General features: G+C 45.6%; 1 protein-coding gene across 1 annotated transcript in view; it reads right to left on the bottom strand.

Moving 5' to 3' along the window:
* Positions 1 to 17,500, bottom strand: part of vps13b (vacuolar protein sorting 13 homolog B) — a gene marked incomplete at its 5' end in the record, with an annotated part of 193,505 nt that overhangs the window by 26,074 nt on the left and 149,931 nt on the right. Inside the window, 7 exons of the mRNA XM_081388003.1 lie at positions 5,034 to 5,195; positions 7,329 to 7,696; positions 8,261 to 8,442; positions 8,517 to 8,710; positions 13,618 to 13,802; positions 13,902 to 14,106; positions 14,616 to 14,821. Of these exons, the coding sequence (XP_081244129.1) occupies positions 5,034 to 5,195; positions 7,329 to 7,696; positions 8,261 to 8,442; positions 8,517 to 8,710; positions 13,618 to 13,802; positions 13,902 to 14,106; positions 14,616 to 14,821 (1,502 nt within the window). The remainder of the gene's footprint in view (positions 1 to 5,033; positions 5,196 to 7,328; positions 7,697 to 8,260; positions 8,443 to 8,516; positions 8,711 to 13,617; positions 13,803 to 13,901; positions 14,107 to 14,615; positions 14,822 to 17,500) is intronic.

Genomic DNA, 17,500 nt, shown 5'->3' on the forward strand with positions numbered 1-17,500 from the left:
ACGCCCCTCACCGCAGTGCACTGTGGGAAAACAGCCTGAGCGTTCACTGACTCAAAACACTGGCGTAATAAAAACCATCCGTCTCAAACGGCACAGATTAAAACAAGAGCAGCAGACGCTCCACCAGGACTCAAACCCACAGAGAACCGCAGCGCGTCAGAGCGACCGGACAAACACCCTCGGCCCGACGGACCACGAGACGACGACGATAGGACGGCACTGACCCTGCGGCCGCGGACACACACACACACACACAGACAGAGACGTGGCTGCTGCGGTGTGTTAGTGTGTCTGAGAGACTCTGGACACATTCAGACTGAAGCCGCAGGAACAGGAAACTTACAGCAGATACAGACACACATTGTGTTCAAGGAGAGGGAAAAACCCACGAGTGTCTAGTGCTGCATGTGTGTGTGTCTGTGTGAGAGAGTGTGTGTGTGTGTGTGGCACAATAGTTGCTGTTCACATTCAAGCATTACCTCTCACATACAAACACACACACGCGGAGATCACTAAAATTAACATTAAAGAGGTGTGTGAACTTCCTGTTCGCAGGAGTGATGAGATCAGTAGTCAGTAGATTGTCCTCACTCAATGGCTGGCTGTCGGGGTTAGGGTGTCCGCAAAATAATATAGGGTTCATAGACAATTGGAAAAGTTTTTGGGGCAGACCTGACCTGTTGAAAAGAGATGGTATTCATCCCTCCTGGGATGGTGCTGCTCTTCTCTCTAGTAATATGGCTCATAGTCTTAGAGCTCAAACATGACAATCTGGGGCTCAGGTCAGGAAGCAGACAGACTGGCTTAACCGACCTGAAGACTTTAATATACACGTAAGTAACGAAAAAGACGCATTGGGATTGGCAATAAGAGACATTCTGAACTCTATTGGAGTTAGACAACATGTGTCAGGACCTACTCATACTAATCATACTCTAGATCTAATATTAGCCGCTTTCTGACCAAGTAGTTCTAGGAACTGTCCACTTCTAAACAGTTCTAAGAACTACTCTCCCCCAAACTCGGTTTTGCTGTTTGCGTTCGCACTGGCCAAGTGGCCATAGGAACTAGTAGGAGGGGTAAGGGAGTGGCGCAAGCACGGTGACTTTTATTTTGACGGCGCGACGGACCTTTATTTTGGCGGCGGTGAGAACGCCAGAGCAAACAATGCTCGCATTCTCTGTGTTTATTAGTTAGCGATCTGTCTAACAGTACTGTTTAATATGTTATTAGATAGAACTGTTATAGAAAGTAGACAGTATATGAAAAAAGGTTATTAGCCTACATAATCATGTTTGGCTTGGTCCCCTCAAAGTTGCGTTGGATTTTCTCTTCAGCATTTAAAGGTGGTATCAGTGATTTCAGGCCCAAAAATATTTTTATCATATTCATAGATCTTTCCTAACGATCCGCAAGCTGCCCGCCCCATAAGCATGCCGTCAAAAAAACGCGTATCTGTAGGCAGCCTAGGCTCTGAGATCTGCACACAAAAACAAATGGTTTAGCCAAACACTCAAAACCAAAACAAATAGTGTTCCAACCAATCACCGACAGGGGGAGGGGCGGGCAGCTAGCGGATCGTTAGGAAAGATCTATGAATATGATAAAAATATTTTTGGGCCTGAAATCACTGATACCACCTTTAAGGTTTAGAGACCCATCTATCACTGTTTTCCATGTTTGTATAGTTAGTTTATGGAGTAAATATATAGGCTATAATGTGTTTACATTCTAGCTGTTTTAAAAATGGCGGGTGCTGGTGTTCCGCATGCGTTCGGTCATCAGCGTACACTAACGTCACGGGTAGTTCCTATAGTGCTGGTTTAGACCCTACTCTGAAGTAGGACCTAAATTAGTTCCTACAAATGGAGTTCCTAGAACTAAAATCGTTCCTAGTTCCTGCGGTGCGAACACGCCGACATCCGTGTACTATAGCCAATAGTTCTAGGAACTGTGAAAAGGTTCCTCCGGTCGGAAAGCGGCTATTATCACACAGAATCAATGTTGATGCGGTTGAAATTCTGCCACTAAAGATTGCTTTATTAATAATCTATAATCTTCTTTATCAATAATCTTCCCTTTAGACACAGTTGCTCCGTTGCGCTTGAAGAAGATTAAAGAAAATAGTCCATCGCCGTACAACGAAAGAGAGCACGACTGCGTACAGAACAGCCTTAAAAGCTGCTAGATCTGCTTATTTTTTCAAACCTATTAGAAGAAAATAAACATAATGAAACAGTGGCTAAACTAACTAAAAAGAAAGCTTCAAGCCCAGAAGTTTCCAAGCAACACAGCAGTAATGACTTTATGAACTTCTTCACTTACAAGATTGATAATATTAGAGAGAACATTATAACTATGCAACCGTCTACTACAGTATCGCATCAGGCAGTGCATTGTAGTCTCCCTGAGGAAAAATACGATTCTTTCATGCTAATATGAGAGGAAGAATTCGCTAAACTCTTTAAATCATCTAAATCTACAACATGTATGTTAGACCCTACACCGACTAAGCTACTGAAAGAGATGCTTCCAGAGGTCATAGATCCTCTTCTTAAAATCATTAATTCATCTTTGTCTCGAGGATACATACCAAAAACTTTTAAGCTGGCTATGATTAAACCGCTTGTTAAAAAAACGCAACTTGATCCTACAGAATTAGTCAATTACCGGGCCGATCTCGAATCTACCTTTTCTGTCAAAGATACTAGAAAAGGCAGTATCCTCACAACTATGTTCCTTTTTAGAAAGAAATGATATCTGAGAGGATTTCCAGTCCGGATTTAGACCGTACCATAGTACCGAGACAGCTCTCGTTAGAGTCACACATGATTTGCTCTTATCATCCGATCGTGGTTGTGTCTCTCTATTAGTGTTACTCGATCTTAGTGCTGCATTGACACCATTGACCACAACACTCTTTTAAATAGACTAGAAAATTATGTTGGCATTAGTGGAATTGCACTAGCATGGTTTAAATCACACTTATCTGACCGTTACCAGTTTGTAGCAGTAAATGAAGAGATGTCTCATCTATCACTAGTTCAGTATGGCGTACTAGGACCGTTCACTCTGTACATGCTACCCTCACACACACACACACACACACACACACACACACACACACACACACACACTCTCTGTACATGCTAACCTTGGGAGATATCATTAGGAAGCATGGCATTAGTTTTCACTGTTATGCTGACGATAGTCAGAATGCACAGCTGATATAAAAAAAACTGGATGACTAGTAATTTCTAGTAGATCGGTCGGGACAGTATAATCGATAATATTTTTTATATTTATAGTTTATATTTGCATTTATGTCAAAACCTAGACACTTTCAAACATTAAAATGAAATTTATTAATATGTATTCGTGTCAAAATGACATATAAACATCTTTTCCTATTCTATTTTGCCTGGAAATCCTTCCAACAGGCTTGCAAAAATAGGCATTGGTTCTATTTCTAGCATGCACACGTTTTCTGTTTTTTTCAAATTCGGCGTCCATGTTATTTCCATCTCTTTCGCGGTTTTAACCTAATGAACGCGCACCCTTTTGACCGCGCGGTCACAAAAATTGGGAGGCACGCGGCTGTCCGCAAGATGACGCTGTTTACGTCACGCGGACCCTCGCGCCCTCACGGTCGCGGAAAGTATAACAGAGGCTTCACTCACTCACTCACTTACACACTCACTCACTCACTCACACACACACACACACACTCACACTCACACACTCACTCACTCACTCACTCACTCACTCACACTCATTCCCTCACTCACTCACACACACTCATTCCCTCACACACACTCACTCACTCACTCACTCACTCACTCACTCACTCACTCACTCACTCACTCACACACTCACTCACTCACTCACTCACACACTCATTCCCTCACACACACTCACTCACTCACTCACTCACTCACTCACTCACTCACATACTCACTCACTCACTCACTCACTCACTCACTCACTCACTCACTCACTCACTCACTCACTCACTCACTCACACACACTCACACACTCACTCACTCACACACACACACACACACACACACACACACACACACTCACTCACTCACTCACTCACTCACTCACTCACACTCATTCCCTCACTCACTCACTCACACACACTCATTCCCTCACACACACACTCACTCACTCACTCACTCACTCACTCACTCACATACTCACTCACACACACACTCACTCACTCACTCACTCACTCACTCACTCACTCACTCACTCACTCACTCACACACACACTCATTCCCTCACACACACTCACTCACTCACTCACTCACATACTCACTCACTCACTCACTCACTCACTCACTCACTCACACACTCACTCACTCACACACACACTCACTCACACACACACACACACTCACTCACTCACTCACTCACACACTCACTCACTCACTCACTCACTCACTCACTCACTCACTCACTCACTCACTCACTCACTCAATCACTCACACTCATTCCCTCACTCACTCACACACACTCATTCCCTCACACACACTCACTCACTCACTCACTCACTCACTCACACACTCACTCACTCACACACTCACTCACACACACACACACTCACTCACTCACTCACTCACTCACTCACTCACACACACACTCACTCACACACTCACTCACTCACTCACTCACTCACTCACTCACTCACTCAATCACTCACACTCATTCCCTCACTCACTCACACACACACTCACTCACACACTCACTCACTCACTCACTCACTCACTCACTCACTCACTCACTCACTCACTCACTCAATCACTCAATCACTCACACTCATTCCCTCACTCACTCACACACACTCATTCCCTCACACACACTCACTCACTCACATACTCACTCACTCAAACACTCACTCAAATGAGCAGCAGAAGACAGACACACACATACACAGTCAGTCAGTCAGACAGACAGACAGCAGACAGACACACACACACACACACACACACACACACACACACACACACACACACACACACACACACCTGTGGGGATTTGTGTGTTCTCCAGCTGTACTGGTGGCTCTGGTTGCTCTGTAACAGGATGTTCTCGTCTGTGTCAACCTGTCCGAAGCGCAGCACCTCCTGAGTGTCGTTACAGATGATGTAATGGCAGAACACCACCTCCTCAGCGCCCGACACACCGTTCTGAAACACAACACACACAACCGTTCAATCGTTCCTCCAGTGAACATCCCTCTGCCCACAGGACACAAGAACACCTGCGTGTGAGTGTGTGTGACGCGTTCACACTGGAGTCTGTCTGGCGGTGTGAGACCGGTTTGATGCAAGTCCAGTTCCTGTGCAGGTCTGAACTCTGACCTGCTACTGATGATGTACATCGTCTCATGACAGTCTGATGCTTTTAGCGTTGCTGCTCGTACCTGAGTGTGTTCACACTCTCACACACTCTCACTCACACACACTCTCACTCATACACTCTCACTCACACGCATTACTGGAAACACATCAGCAGCGTCTCCAAACTCTGAGTCAGAGCAACATTTCCCACCATTCTCTCCTCTCCCACTGAGTGGATGAGCTGTTGTGGGCCGTGTTGTGTGTGTGTGTGTGTGTGTGTGTGTGTGTGTGTGTGTGTGTATGCGTGTCAGAGCAGCACCGATGAGTGTGTGTGTTTTTATAGAGAAACACTGTAACACTCCACGGGAAGACACTGTAATCCTCTCACATTTACACAGTCACATGATACAGTGATGAAAGAGTCACTGACTGTCAATCACATATAAACACACCCAGTAAACGCACAGAACTCTGGGACAGATCACATTAAACAGCTCTTTAATTCTGCTCCACAACCTCTGTCTGAGCACATGTGAGTGTCTGTCAGGACGCTCGAGCACGCGTGCGTGTGTGTGTGTGTGTGTGTGTGTGCGTGTGTGTAGGTTTGCACAACTAGTTAGTGTGTCAGTGTGACTGCATGTAAACGAGAGTGTGAGCTGATGCTGGAACTGAAGCCTGTTCATTACTGCTGCTTTCACAGGTCTGTATGTAAACGACACAAACACACTTGTGCTTAAATAACAACAAGTGCTTCTTTTAAAACTTCAACAGAGCCATACACTTATTCAGCTGCCTTTCTTCCAGAAGTATTTTCCCATAGGGATTTTTAAGAGTTATAAGCCATGAAACAAACCAGCCAGGAGGAGAATCACAACATTACAAACTCTTAAACAAAAAAGTATTTTTTTTTTAATCAGAAAAAAATACAAGACTTAACAGCTTTAATGAAGCAGAGAATTACAAGTTGTTAATGACCTCATCAAATTAAAAACACTACATAATTATAAATCTATAGATTTAAATATGTTGGCAATGTATATCCAAAAAGTGTATATTATGCAAGATATGCATATCTATAAAAATATTTCAGTATATTTGAGACTTGATTACATCCTTCGCAGTGCTTCATGGGAACAGGCAGAGCTAATGTGGCATAATTTGCTCACCGTGATTCACTGATCGGTGGAGATTTCTTTGCAGAATCATGGGTAATGTAGTTTTTCACCAGGACTTGCACTGTTAAATGTCATTATTTAAACATAAGCAGAAATGAATGTGCCCTGACGGCTTCAACACAAGCATAAACCATCAATTAATAACAACCTCGTAGTTCACAGTAGGACTGTCTTAGGTTAGTGTTAAAGGGGACATATCATGAAAATCTGACATCGGGTCCAGTGCTTCTAACGACCCAGAAAACGTGAAAAGTGAAACCCAGTAACTATAATAATTAATAATAATTAATAATTAATAATAACTATGTTCTGGTGAGTCTTTCTCTGCAAACATGTTATAAAATAAGCCGATCAGATTTCGCTCTCCTTCTGACGTATGAAGAGGATCTTATTATAATATTACCGGCCCTTAATCTGCACGTTTACACACACCAGCCGACATTTGGTTCCACACGCGCCAACAGAGACCAGTTCTAACGCACTGATGAAGATCCAGCAGAGCCTGAAGCTGTTCTGTGGTTGAGCACAGACGAGCACTGAACACTATTGACCAGAACATGTCACCGCTGTCTTATAAAGACCTCAGGAACTGTGGACACTTGTGGAGAAGTTCAACATGATGATGAGATGATCAGTGTAACTCCACAACAACTACAGAAATGTCTCCACTAACATTCAGAAGCTCTTCCTGAGTCTCTCCGTAAGGCTGCACTCGCTACTGGTTATTCTGGGATTCTGGATGAGGGAGATTGGCCTGTTCTGTTATTGCTGGAGATTCTGAAGCTCTCACCTGTCTCACTCTCACCTGTCTCACTCTCACCTGTCTCCAGGCCTGCAGCGCCCGGTCCAGTGTGTGTACGGCGTACTGTCCGACGGCGGCCCTCAGCGGCTGCAGCGTGGCGTTGCAGTGCAGCGTGTGTCGAGAGCGCGTGTGTGTGTGTGTGGCGTGTCCCTGCATGCCGACGGGCTGAAGGACGGGCAGAAGCGTGAGGTTTCGGTACTCCAGCAGCCGGCAGCTCAGCGTGGACGAGAAGCTGAGCTCGTGACAGCACTGAGACACGTCACTCCACTGACGCACAAACACACACGGCTCACGCACACACACCACCGCAAACTCCTGATCCTGAGGCAACTTCCTGTCCGGGAGGAAGGGGCGGAGCTTCTGGCACGGCACTGCAAAAGTGTCAAATTAGAGAAGAGAATAAAATCAGTACAATTTAAGTGCTTATTTTGATTGTTTTTATTCTAAAATTATTCATTTTAATTTGACATTTTTATGATTTAATTAATTTTTAGTAAGTGTAATTTTAACTTAAAAAATTTTTTGACATTGTTAAAATTTTATTAATAATTAGCTTTTCATCAACTCGTGAGTTTGTGAAACCCTTACTTGAACTAACACACACACACTCACTCACTCACTCACTCACTCACTCACTCACTCACACACACACACACACACACACACACTCACTCACTCACTCACTCACTCACTCACACAGTCTCGTACTCACTGACTCACACATACACACACTCATACTCACTCACTCATACACACAAACACTGCACTCTCACACACTGTCTCATGCACACACGCACGCACGCACACACACACACACGCACGCACACACACACACGCGCACACACACACACACACACATGCTGACACACACACGCACAAACACGCGCATACAAATACTGACACACACACACGCACACACACAGTCTCACACACACCTGTGCCCAGCTGGTCTAGGTTGTGACAGAAGTGCAGCTCCAGGTAGGCCAGTCGTAAGGAAACACCGACTGATGGCACGAACCATGGCGCGAAACAGGAGTCGACTCGCGTACATGCGGCCAGAACGGTGGGACACACCAGCTGCTCACAGGGCACCTGGGACCCAGACTCACTGTCCGAACTACATACACACATACACACAGACACGATTACACACGCCTCTAAAACACACACACACCTCTAAAACACACTCACCTCTCGTCTCCACCATCACTGGTGCTGTTGAGCACCACCCTCCAGAGGTCAGAGGTCACCAGGTCAGTCTGGTGTGTGTTGGAGGTCAGAGTGGGTAGGGTCAGCTCACACGCACTGCTCTCTGATAGGCTGAACTCTCTATACGGCACAAACGCTCGCCGCAGCTCGTCCCAGTACTCCAGACTGCACGGCACCTACACACAGACATGATCTAAAAGGACTGATGCTTCATCAGACGAATGAAACACTCATCATCATCATCATGAGAAGCTGCAAGAGAACACGAGGAACCTGGTGTGTTTTCATCTCTTCAGGTCACAAATGTCCTTCAAACACAAATACAGTGTTTGTCCGCATAAAACAGATCAAAAACACAAACTGAGAGACTTTCAGTGTCACGAATAACTGACACTGGACAAAAGAGTGAAAGAGAACACAAACAACACACTGTCTGTCTCTCAGTCTGTCTGTCTGACTCTGGTGTGAAATCTGTTTCTCTTAACAAAATGGCGACAGTCACTGCTTTACGAGCGTTTCTTGTAAAACGGCAGAAATCAAATCACAGGATCAATTAAATTAGCCTTTTTTAAGCTGCAATAAATGGAAAAAATAAAATTCTGAGCTGAAAATAATTACATATGAATCATGAGCTGGTTTTGTGTGTGTGTGTGTGTGTGTGTGTGTGTGTGTGTGTGTGTATGCGTGTGTGTGTGTGTGTTGTGGGCACACTCCTGACAGCACTAATGCAGTGTTCACCTGCAGCACTAATGCAGTGTTCACCTGCAGCACTAATGCAGTGTTCATCTGCAGCACTAATGCAGCACTAATGCAGTGTTCACCTGCAGCACTAATGCAGCACTAATGCAGTGTTCCTCTGCAGCACTAATGCAGTGTTCACCTGCAGCACTAATGCAGTGTTCCTCTGCAGCACTAATGCAGTGTTCCTCTGCAGCACTAATGCAGTGTTCACCTGCAGCACTAATGCAGTGTTCATCTGCAGCACTAATGCAGTGTTCACCTTTAGTGCTAATGCAGCACTAATGCAGCACTAATGCAGTGTTCATCTGCAGCACTAATGCAGCACTAATGCAGTGTTCACCTGCAGCACTAATGCAGCACTAATGCAGTGTTCACCTGCAGCACTAATGCAGTGTTCATCTGCAGCACTAATGCAGTGTTCACCTGCAGTACTAATGCAGCACTAATGCAGTGTTCACCTGTAGAACTAATGCAGCACTAATGCAGCACTAATGCAGTGTTCATCTGCAGCACTAATGCAGTGTTCACCTGCAGCACTAATGCAGTGTTCATCTGCAGCACTAATGCAGTGTTCTTCTGCAGCACTAATGCAGTGTTCATCTGCAGCACTAATGTCACCTGCAGCACTAATGCAGTGTTCATCTGCAGCACTAATGCAGTGTTCACCTGCAGCACTAATGCAGTGTTCATCTGCAGCACTAATGCAGTGTTCTTCTGCAGCACTAATGCAGTGTTCATCTGCAGCACTAATGCAGTGTTCATCTGCAGCACTAATGCAGTGTTCATCTGCAGCACTAATGCAGTGTTCATCTGCAGCACTAATGCAGTGTTCATCTGCAGCACTAATGCAGTGTTCACCTGCAGCACTAATGCAGTGTTCACCTGCAGCACTAATGCAGTGTTCATCTGCAGCACTAATGCAGTGTTCATCTGCAGCACTAATGCAGTGTTCACCTGCAGTACTAATGCAGTGTTCACCTGCAGCACTAATGCAGTGTTCACCTGCAGCACTAATGCATCACTAATGCAGTGTTCATCTGCAGTACTAATGCAGTGTTCACCTGCAGCACTAATGCAGTGTTCATCTGCAGCACTAATGCAGTGTTCACCTGCAGCACTAATGCAGTGTTCACCTGCAGCACTAATGCAGCACTAATGCAGTGTTCATCTGCAGCACTAATGCAGTGTTCCTCTGCAGCACTAATGCAGTGTTTACCTGCAGCACTAATGCAGTGTTCATCTGCAGCACTAATGCAGCACTAATACAGTGTTCATCTGCAGCACTAATGCAGTGTTCATCTGCAGCACTAATGCAGTGTTCATCTGCAGCACTAATGCAGTGTTCACCTGCAGCACTAATGCAGTGTTCACCTGCAGCACTAATGCAGCACTAATGCAGTGTTCATCTGCAGCACTAATGCAGTGTTCATCTGCAGCACTAATGCAGTGTTTACCTGCAGCACTAATGCAGTGTTCATCTGCAGCACTAATGCAGCACTAATGCAGTGTTCATCTGCAGCACTAATGCAGCACTAATGCAGTGTTCATCTGCAGCACTAATGCAGTGTTCATCTGCAGCACTAATGCAGTGTTCATCTGCAGCACTAATGCAGTGTTTACCTGCAGCACTAATGCAGTGTTCATCTGCAGCACTAATGCAGCACTAATGCAGTGTTCACCTGCAGCACTAATGCAGCACTAATACAGTGTTCATCTGCAGCACTAATGCAGTGTTCATCTGCAGCACTAATGCAGTGTTCATCTGCAGCACTAATGCAGTTATTCATCTGCAGCACTAATGCAGTGTTCATCTGCAGCACTAATGCAGCACCAATGCAGTGTTCATCTGCAGCACTAATGCAGTGTTCATCTGCAGCACTAATGCAGTGTTCACCTGCAGCACTAATTCAGTTGTTCATCTGCAGCACTAATGCAGTGTTCACCTGCAGCACTAATGCAGCACTAATGCAGTGTTCATCTGCAGCACTAATGCAGTGTTCATCTGCAGCACTAATGCAGCACTAATGCAGTGTTCATCTGCAGCACTAATGCAGCACTAATGCAGTGTTCATCTGCAGCACTAATGCAGTGTTCACCTGCAGCACTAATGCAGCACTAATGCAGTGTTCATCTGCAGCACTAATGCAGTGTTCATCTGCAGCACTAATGCAGTGTTCCTCTGCAGCACTAATGCAGTGTTCATCTGCAGCACTAATGCAGCACTAATGCAGTGTTCATCTGCAGCACTAATGCAGTGTGCATCTGCAGCACTAATGCAGTGTTCACCTGCAGCACTAATGCAGTGTTCATCTGCAGGACTAATGCAGTGTTCCTCTGCAGCACTAATGCAGTGTTCCTCTGCAGCACTAATGCAGTGTTCCTCTGCAGCACTAATGCAGCACTAATGCAGTGTTCATCTGCAGCACTAATGCAGTGTTCCTCTGCAGCACTAATGCAGCACTAATGCAGTGTTCATCTGCAGCACTAATGCAGTGTGCATCTGCAGCACTAATGCAGCACTGATGCAGTTGTTCATCTGTAGCACTAATGCAGCACTAATGCAGTGTTCATCTGCAGCACTAATGCAGTGATCACCTGAAGCACTAATGCAGCACTAATGCAGTGTTCATCTGCAGCACTAATGCAGTGATCACCTGCAGCACTAATGCAGCACTAATGCAGTGTTCACCTGCAGCACTAATGCAGCACTAATGCAGTCTTCATCTGCAGCACTAATGCAGTGATCACCTGCAACACTAATGCAGCACTAATGCAGTGTTCACCTGCAGCACTAATGCAGCACTAATGCAGTCTTCATCTGCAGCACTAATGCAGTGTTCACCTGCAGCACTAATGCAGTGTTCATCTGCAGCACTAATGCAGCACTAATGCAGTGTTCATCTGCAGTACTAATGCAGTGTTCATCTGCAGTACTAATGCAGTGTTCATCTGCAGTACTAATGCAGTGTGCATCTGCAGCACTAATGCAGCACTGATGCAGTTGTTCATCTGTAGCACTAATGCAGCACTAATGCAGTGTTCATCTGCAGCACTAATGCAGTGATCACCTGCAGCACTAATGCAGCACTAATGCAGTGTTCATCTGCAGCACTAATGCAGTGATCACCTGCAGCACTAATGCAGCACTAATGCAGTGTTCATCTGCAGCACTAATGCAGTGATCACCTGCAACACTAATGCAGCACTAATGCAGTGTTCACCTGCAGCACTAATGCAGCACTAATGCAGTCTTCATCTGCAGCACTAATGCAGTGTTCATCTGCAGCACTAATGCAGTGTTCACCTGCAGCACTAATGCAGTGTTCATCTGCAGTACTAATGCAGTGTTCATCTGCAGTACTAATGCAGCACTAATGCAGCACTAATGCAGTGTTCATCTGCAGTACTTATGCAGTGTTCATCTGTAGCACTAATGCAGCACTAATGCAGTGTTCACCTGCAGCACTAATGCAGTGTTCACCTGCAGCACTAATGCAGTGTTCATCTGCAGCACTAATGCAGTGTTCACCTGCAGCACTAATGCAGCACTAATGCAGTGTTCACCTGCAGCACTAATGCAGTGTTCACCTGCAGCACTAATGCCGCACTAATGCAGTGTTCACCTGCAGCACTAATGCAGTGTTCACCTGCAGCACTAATGCAGTGTTCATCTGCAGCACTAATGCAGTGTTCACCTGCAGCACTAATGCAGTGTTCACCTGCAGCACTAATGCCGCACTAATGCAGTGTTCACCTGCAGCACTAATGCAGTGTTCACCTGCAGCACTAATGCAGTGTTCATCTGCAGCACTAATGCAGCACTAATGCAGTGTTCACCTGCAGCACTAATGCAGTGTTCACCTGCAGCACTAATGCAGTGTTCATCTGCAGCACTAATGCAGTGTTCACCTGCAGCACTAATGCAGCACTAATGCAGTGTTCATCTGCAGTACTAATGCAGTGTTCACCTGCAGCACTAATGCAGCACTAATGCAGTGTTCATCTGCAGCACTAATGCAGCACTAATGCAGTGTTCATTTGCAGCACTAATGCAGCACTAATGCAGTGTTCACCTGCAGCACTAATGCAGCACTAATGCAGTGTTCATCTGCAGCACTAATGCAGCACTAATGCAGTGTTCATCTGCAGCACTAATGCAGCACTAATGCAGTGTTCACCTGCAGCACTAATGCAGCACTAATGCAGTGTTCATCTGCAGCACTAATGCAGCACTAATGCAGTGTTCATCTGCAGCACTAATGCAGCACTAATGCAGTGTTCACCTGCAGCACTAATGCCGCACTAATGCAGTGTTCACCTGCAGCACTAATGCGGCGCTCACCTGCAGTACGTCTCCGAGATCGGCCGTGCTGATGTCCGGGTCGTCGGTGGTGTTGAAGGGAACAGGTGTGATTCTGAGAAACGTGATCACGCGTGGTTCAGGATATCGCCACAGCATCACGCCTGAAGACTCCTCCGTCTCCTTCCAGAACACCACCTCATGAGGCGACGGCAGCTTCTGGCATGCTGAGAGACAGGCAGACAGATGTCATCACACACACTTATGAAAGTTTATGAAGCTGTAACACGTGTGTGTGTGTGTGTGTGTGTGTGTGTGTGTGATACCTGAGTCCTGGATGTACTGGAAGAGGCCTGTACGCAAGTCATCAGACGAGTGTTCTGATTGGGCAAGGCGAGGGGTGGGCGGGGGAGTAGAGATGAGGGGCTTATCGCTAGACTCTGCCTCCGTTCTGCTAATCTGACTCCAGTAGTTCTGCAGCTCCTCTTGGATCTCAGACAAACAGTTAAACTGCTGCTGCCCCCAAAACACCTGTGACAGACAGACAGACAGATGACAGACAGACAGATGACAGACAGACAGACAGATGACAGACAGATGACAGACAGACAGACAGACAGACAGATGACAGACAGACATAGTAAAAATACAGAACGTTTTCTGTGAGGGTTAGTGTGTGGGTTAGGTTTAGGTAACAGACTTTATAACTAGCTGTATATAAAAACAATACATGTCTATGCAATGTCTCCAGTTAGACTGCTACTTAGGGGTGTGTGTGTGTGTGTGTGTGTGTGTGTGTGTGTGTGTGTGAGTGTGAGTGTGAGTGCTTGGCCTGAATCCGCTGGAATCTCTGACTCAGAATGATTCTGTGTCTCTCTGACTAACAGTGAACAGGAACATTAGGGGATTTCTGCATGTTCAGTGGCCCCGCTCAAAGAGTTTACGGAGATGAGCACATGTTCTGTTCAATAGAACGGCATGCAGGACACACACGTGTGGAGAGTGAGAAGACATGCAACCAGAAGCATGTGTCCTGTTACCTGCAGCAGTCCTCCCTTCATGTCAATCAGCACTCTCGGGGGTCCAGGTGAGTCGGGGGCGGAGCTTCCGCTGTGTCTGCACCAATGAGCCTCCAGATCCCCACTGCAGGAAAACGGTCCCACAAACACAGAGCTTCGGTCCTTCAGACCCGTTCGCACCAACACGTCCTCACACTGAACCGACAGACTGACCTCCTTAAACCCGTCTGGAGAGAGAACAACGACGGACAGGGATCACACTCACAGATCTGTGTTCGCTCACGTTTGATGACTCTAAATCTGTGTTCGCTCGTGTTTGATGACTCTAAGGGCCCTATTTTAACGATCTAAGAGCATGGTCTAAAGCGCACGGCGCAAGTTCACTTAAGGTGTCCGAATCCACTTTTGCTAGTTTAACGACGGGAAAAATGGTCGGCGCTCCCGGCGCATGGTCTAAAAGGGTTGTCTCTATTCTCATAATGAGGAATGGGAGTGTTTAGGGATTTACATGCGATTTACACAACTCGTTTTCAGACCAGCAGCGGCGCAAATGCATTTGCTATTTAAACAACGTGGCGCTGGACATGAAAATGAAAACTGCGTCGGACTGAACTAGCAAAAAACACTTGCGTCGCGCTTGGCGCTGCATTGCGTCGGGTGTAAGATAGGGCCCTAAATCTGTGTTTGTTCGTGTTCGATGACTCTGAACTCTGAAGGAAACTTAAAAGCAGCACATGTGTTAGAGCACGACTGCTGTCCTTCACGTGTGTGTGTATCTGCTGTTCGTGACCAGGTGTCTGAGTGTGTTGCGGACACACAAGGTTCGCTTCCTCTGATGGATCGTCCACACACACACACGTCTCCATCTGGCACACACTCTGTGGCTCATCTCTGGCTCAGTGATCGACAGGAGAGATTTAGGAGTGTGTGGTTTCTGTCTGGCAGCAGCATGACACGTCATAAATAACAGTGAACACACACACTTGCACACGCACTCGCACACACACGCACTTGTGCACACATACTCATACTCACACACTTGCATACGCACTCGCACAGTCACACACACACACTAACACGCACTCGTACTAACACACACTCACTCACACACTCAACACACACACACTCACTCACTCACTCACTCAGACTCACTCACACACACACTCAAACACTTGCACACACCCGCACACTCAAACGCACTTGCGAATCACACACACTTTCATACACACTTGTACACTCACGTACTCAAACTCTCTTACACACACTTGCCCACACACACTCACACTCTCTCGCCCCCACACACACTTGCCCACACAAACTCACACTTTCTCGCCCCCCACACACACTCACACAGTCATACATGTTTACTTAAGGAAACTGTATTTACTTTATTTTTATGACATTTTTACAAAAGAGAACATCCTCAAAAGAGAACATCCTCAAAAGAGTAGCTTTTGTCAGGTTTAGCTCACTTCTGTACACAAATTTGTCCCCAAAATAAGGTTAAGTATGTATAAACACACACACACACACACACACACACACGCGCCGGACTCCAGAAACTCACAGCGCTCTGTTATTTCCACACCAATACAAACGTTCACATCCTCGTCTGCTGTTTACCAGTGTTTGGCCAAACTCTGTGTCGACTGTGTTTAATAAAAGCACTTCAAACTCCGGGCGGAGAGAGAGAGTCCGTGTGGCTCGAGGCCGTCGCATGTCTCATGCTGCAGTTATGTCCAATCCAGTAAACAAGTGCAAATTGTTGAGGTTTTAATTAAAATTCTCAACAATATCTTTATCTGGAGAAACTCTATGAAAGCATCTGTTGAGCAGATGGACGGAGTACACAGAGAGAGAGAGGCTACACACACACACACACACACACACACACACACACACACACACACACTCACTTCCACTGCTGTTCACTAGTACCAGTGCTGATGTGATCAAACACACACACACATGAAAATAACTGAGAACTCATTCACGTGACTTTTCCAGTCATTCCAGATTTACCGGATCAGAAATATTTTTACTCAAATTTCTACCTGATTAAATATTTTAGAGCATGGCATAATTAGTAAAATGTATATTCATAATAAAAGTGAATATGCACTTTTAAAACAAGGCGTCCTCATACAGTATATCCAGATTTTCCTAGAAGCTGGTTCTTCACAGACAAAAGTGAATTTTAATAAGAAATGTTTAAAATAAGAAAGCTTATTTGCTGTGCTTGTTTTTCTTATTTGAAAAACATCTTAGGCCTCTATCACTAATTCATTAATTCGTTACATTTATATAGCGCTTTTCTAGGTACTCGGCTTTACATTACACACACACACACACACACACACACACACACACACACACACACACACACACACACACACACACACACAAACACACACACACACACACACACACACACACACACACACACACTCAAGCTTACTGGTGGAGAGGAGACCAAGTGATGAACATTTACATTTACATTTAGTCATTTAGCAGACGCTTTTATCCAAAGCGACTTACAAAGTAGGACTAGATTAAGCGAGTCATCATGAAGAGGCAAAAACAAAAAGCAGCGCAAGAAGTGCTCAAGATACAAAGTTCAGGCATTATTCAGAGTAGCATAAGCCCGATAAGCGAGGTTTAGAGGGAAAGGGGAGGTTTTTTTTTTTTTTTTTTTTTTTTTATGAGGTTAAGTGCTCCCGGAAGAGATGGGTTTTCAGCTGTCTTCTGAATGTTGTCAGGGATTCTGTATTCCGGATGAGGGTGGGGAGAGCGTTCCACCAGCATGGAACTGTGAATGAGAATGTTCTGGAAAGTGATTTTGTGGCTTTCTGGGATGGAACCACGAGACGTCGCTCGTTGGCCGATCGTAGGCTTCTGGTAGGGAT

Source organism: Scardinius erythrophthalmus, assembly GCF_964197995.2.
Source record: "Scardinius erythrophthalmus genome assembly, chromosome: 16".
NCBI classification, from domain to species: Eukaryota; Metazoa; Chordata; class Actinopteri; order Cypriniformes; family Leuciscidae; genus Scardinius; species Scardinius erythrophthalmus.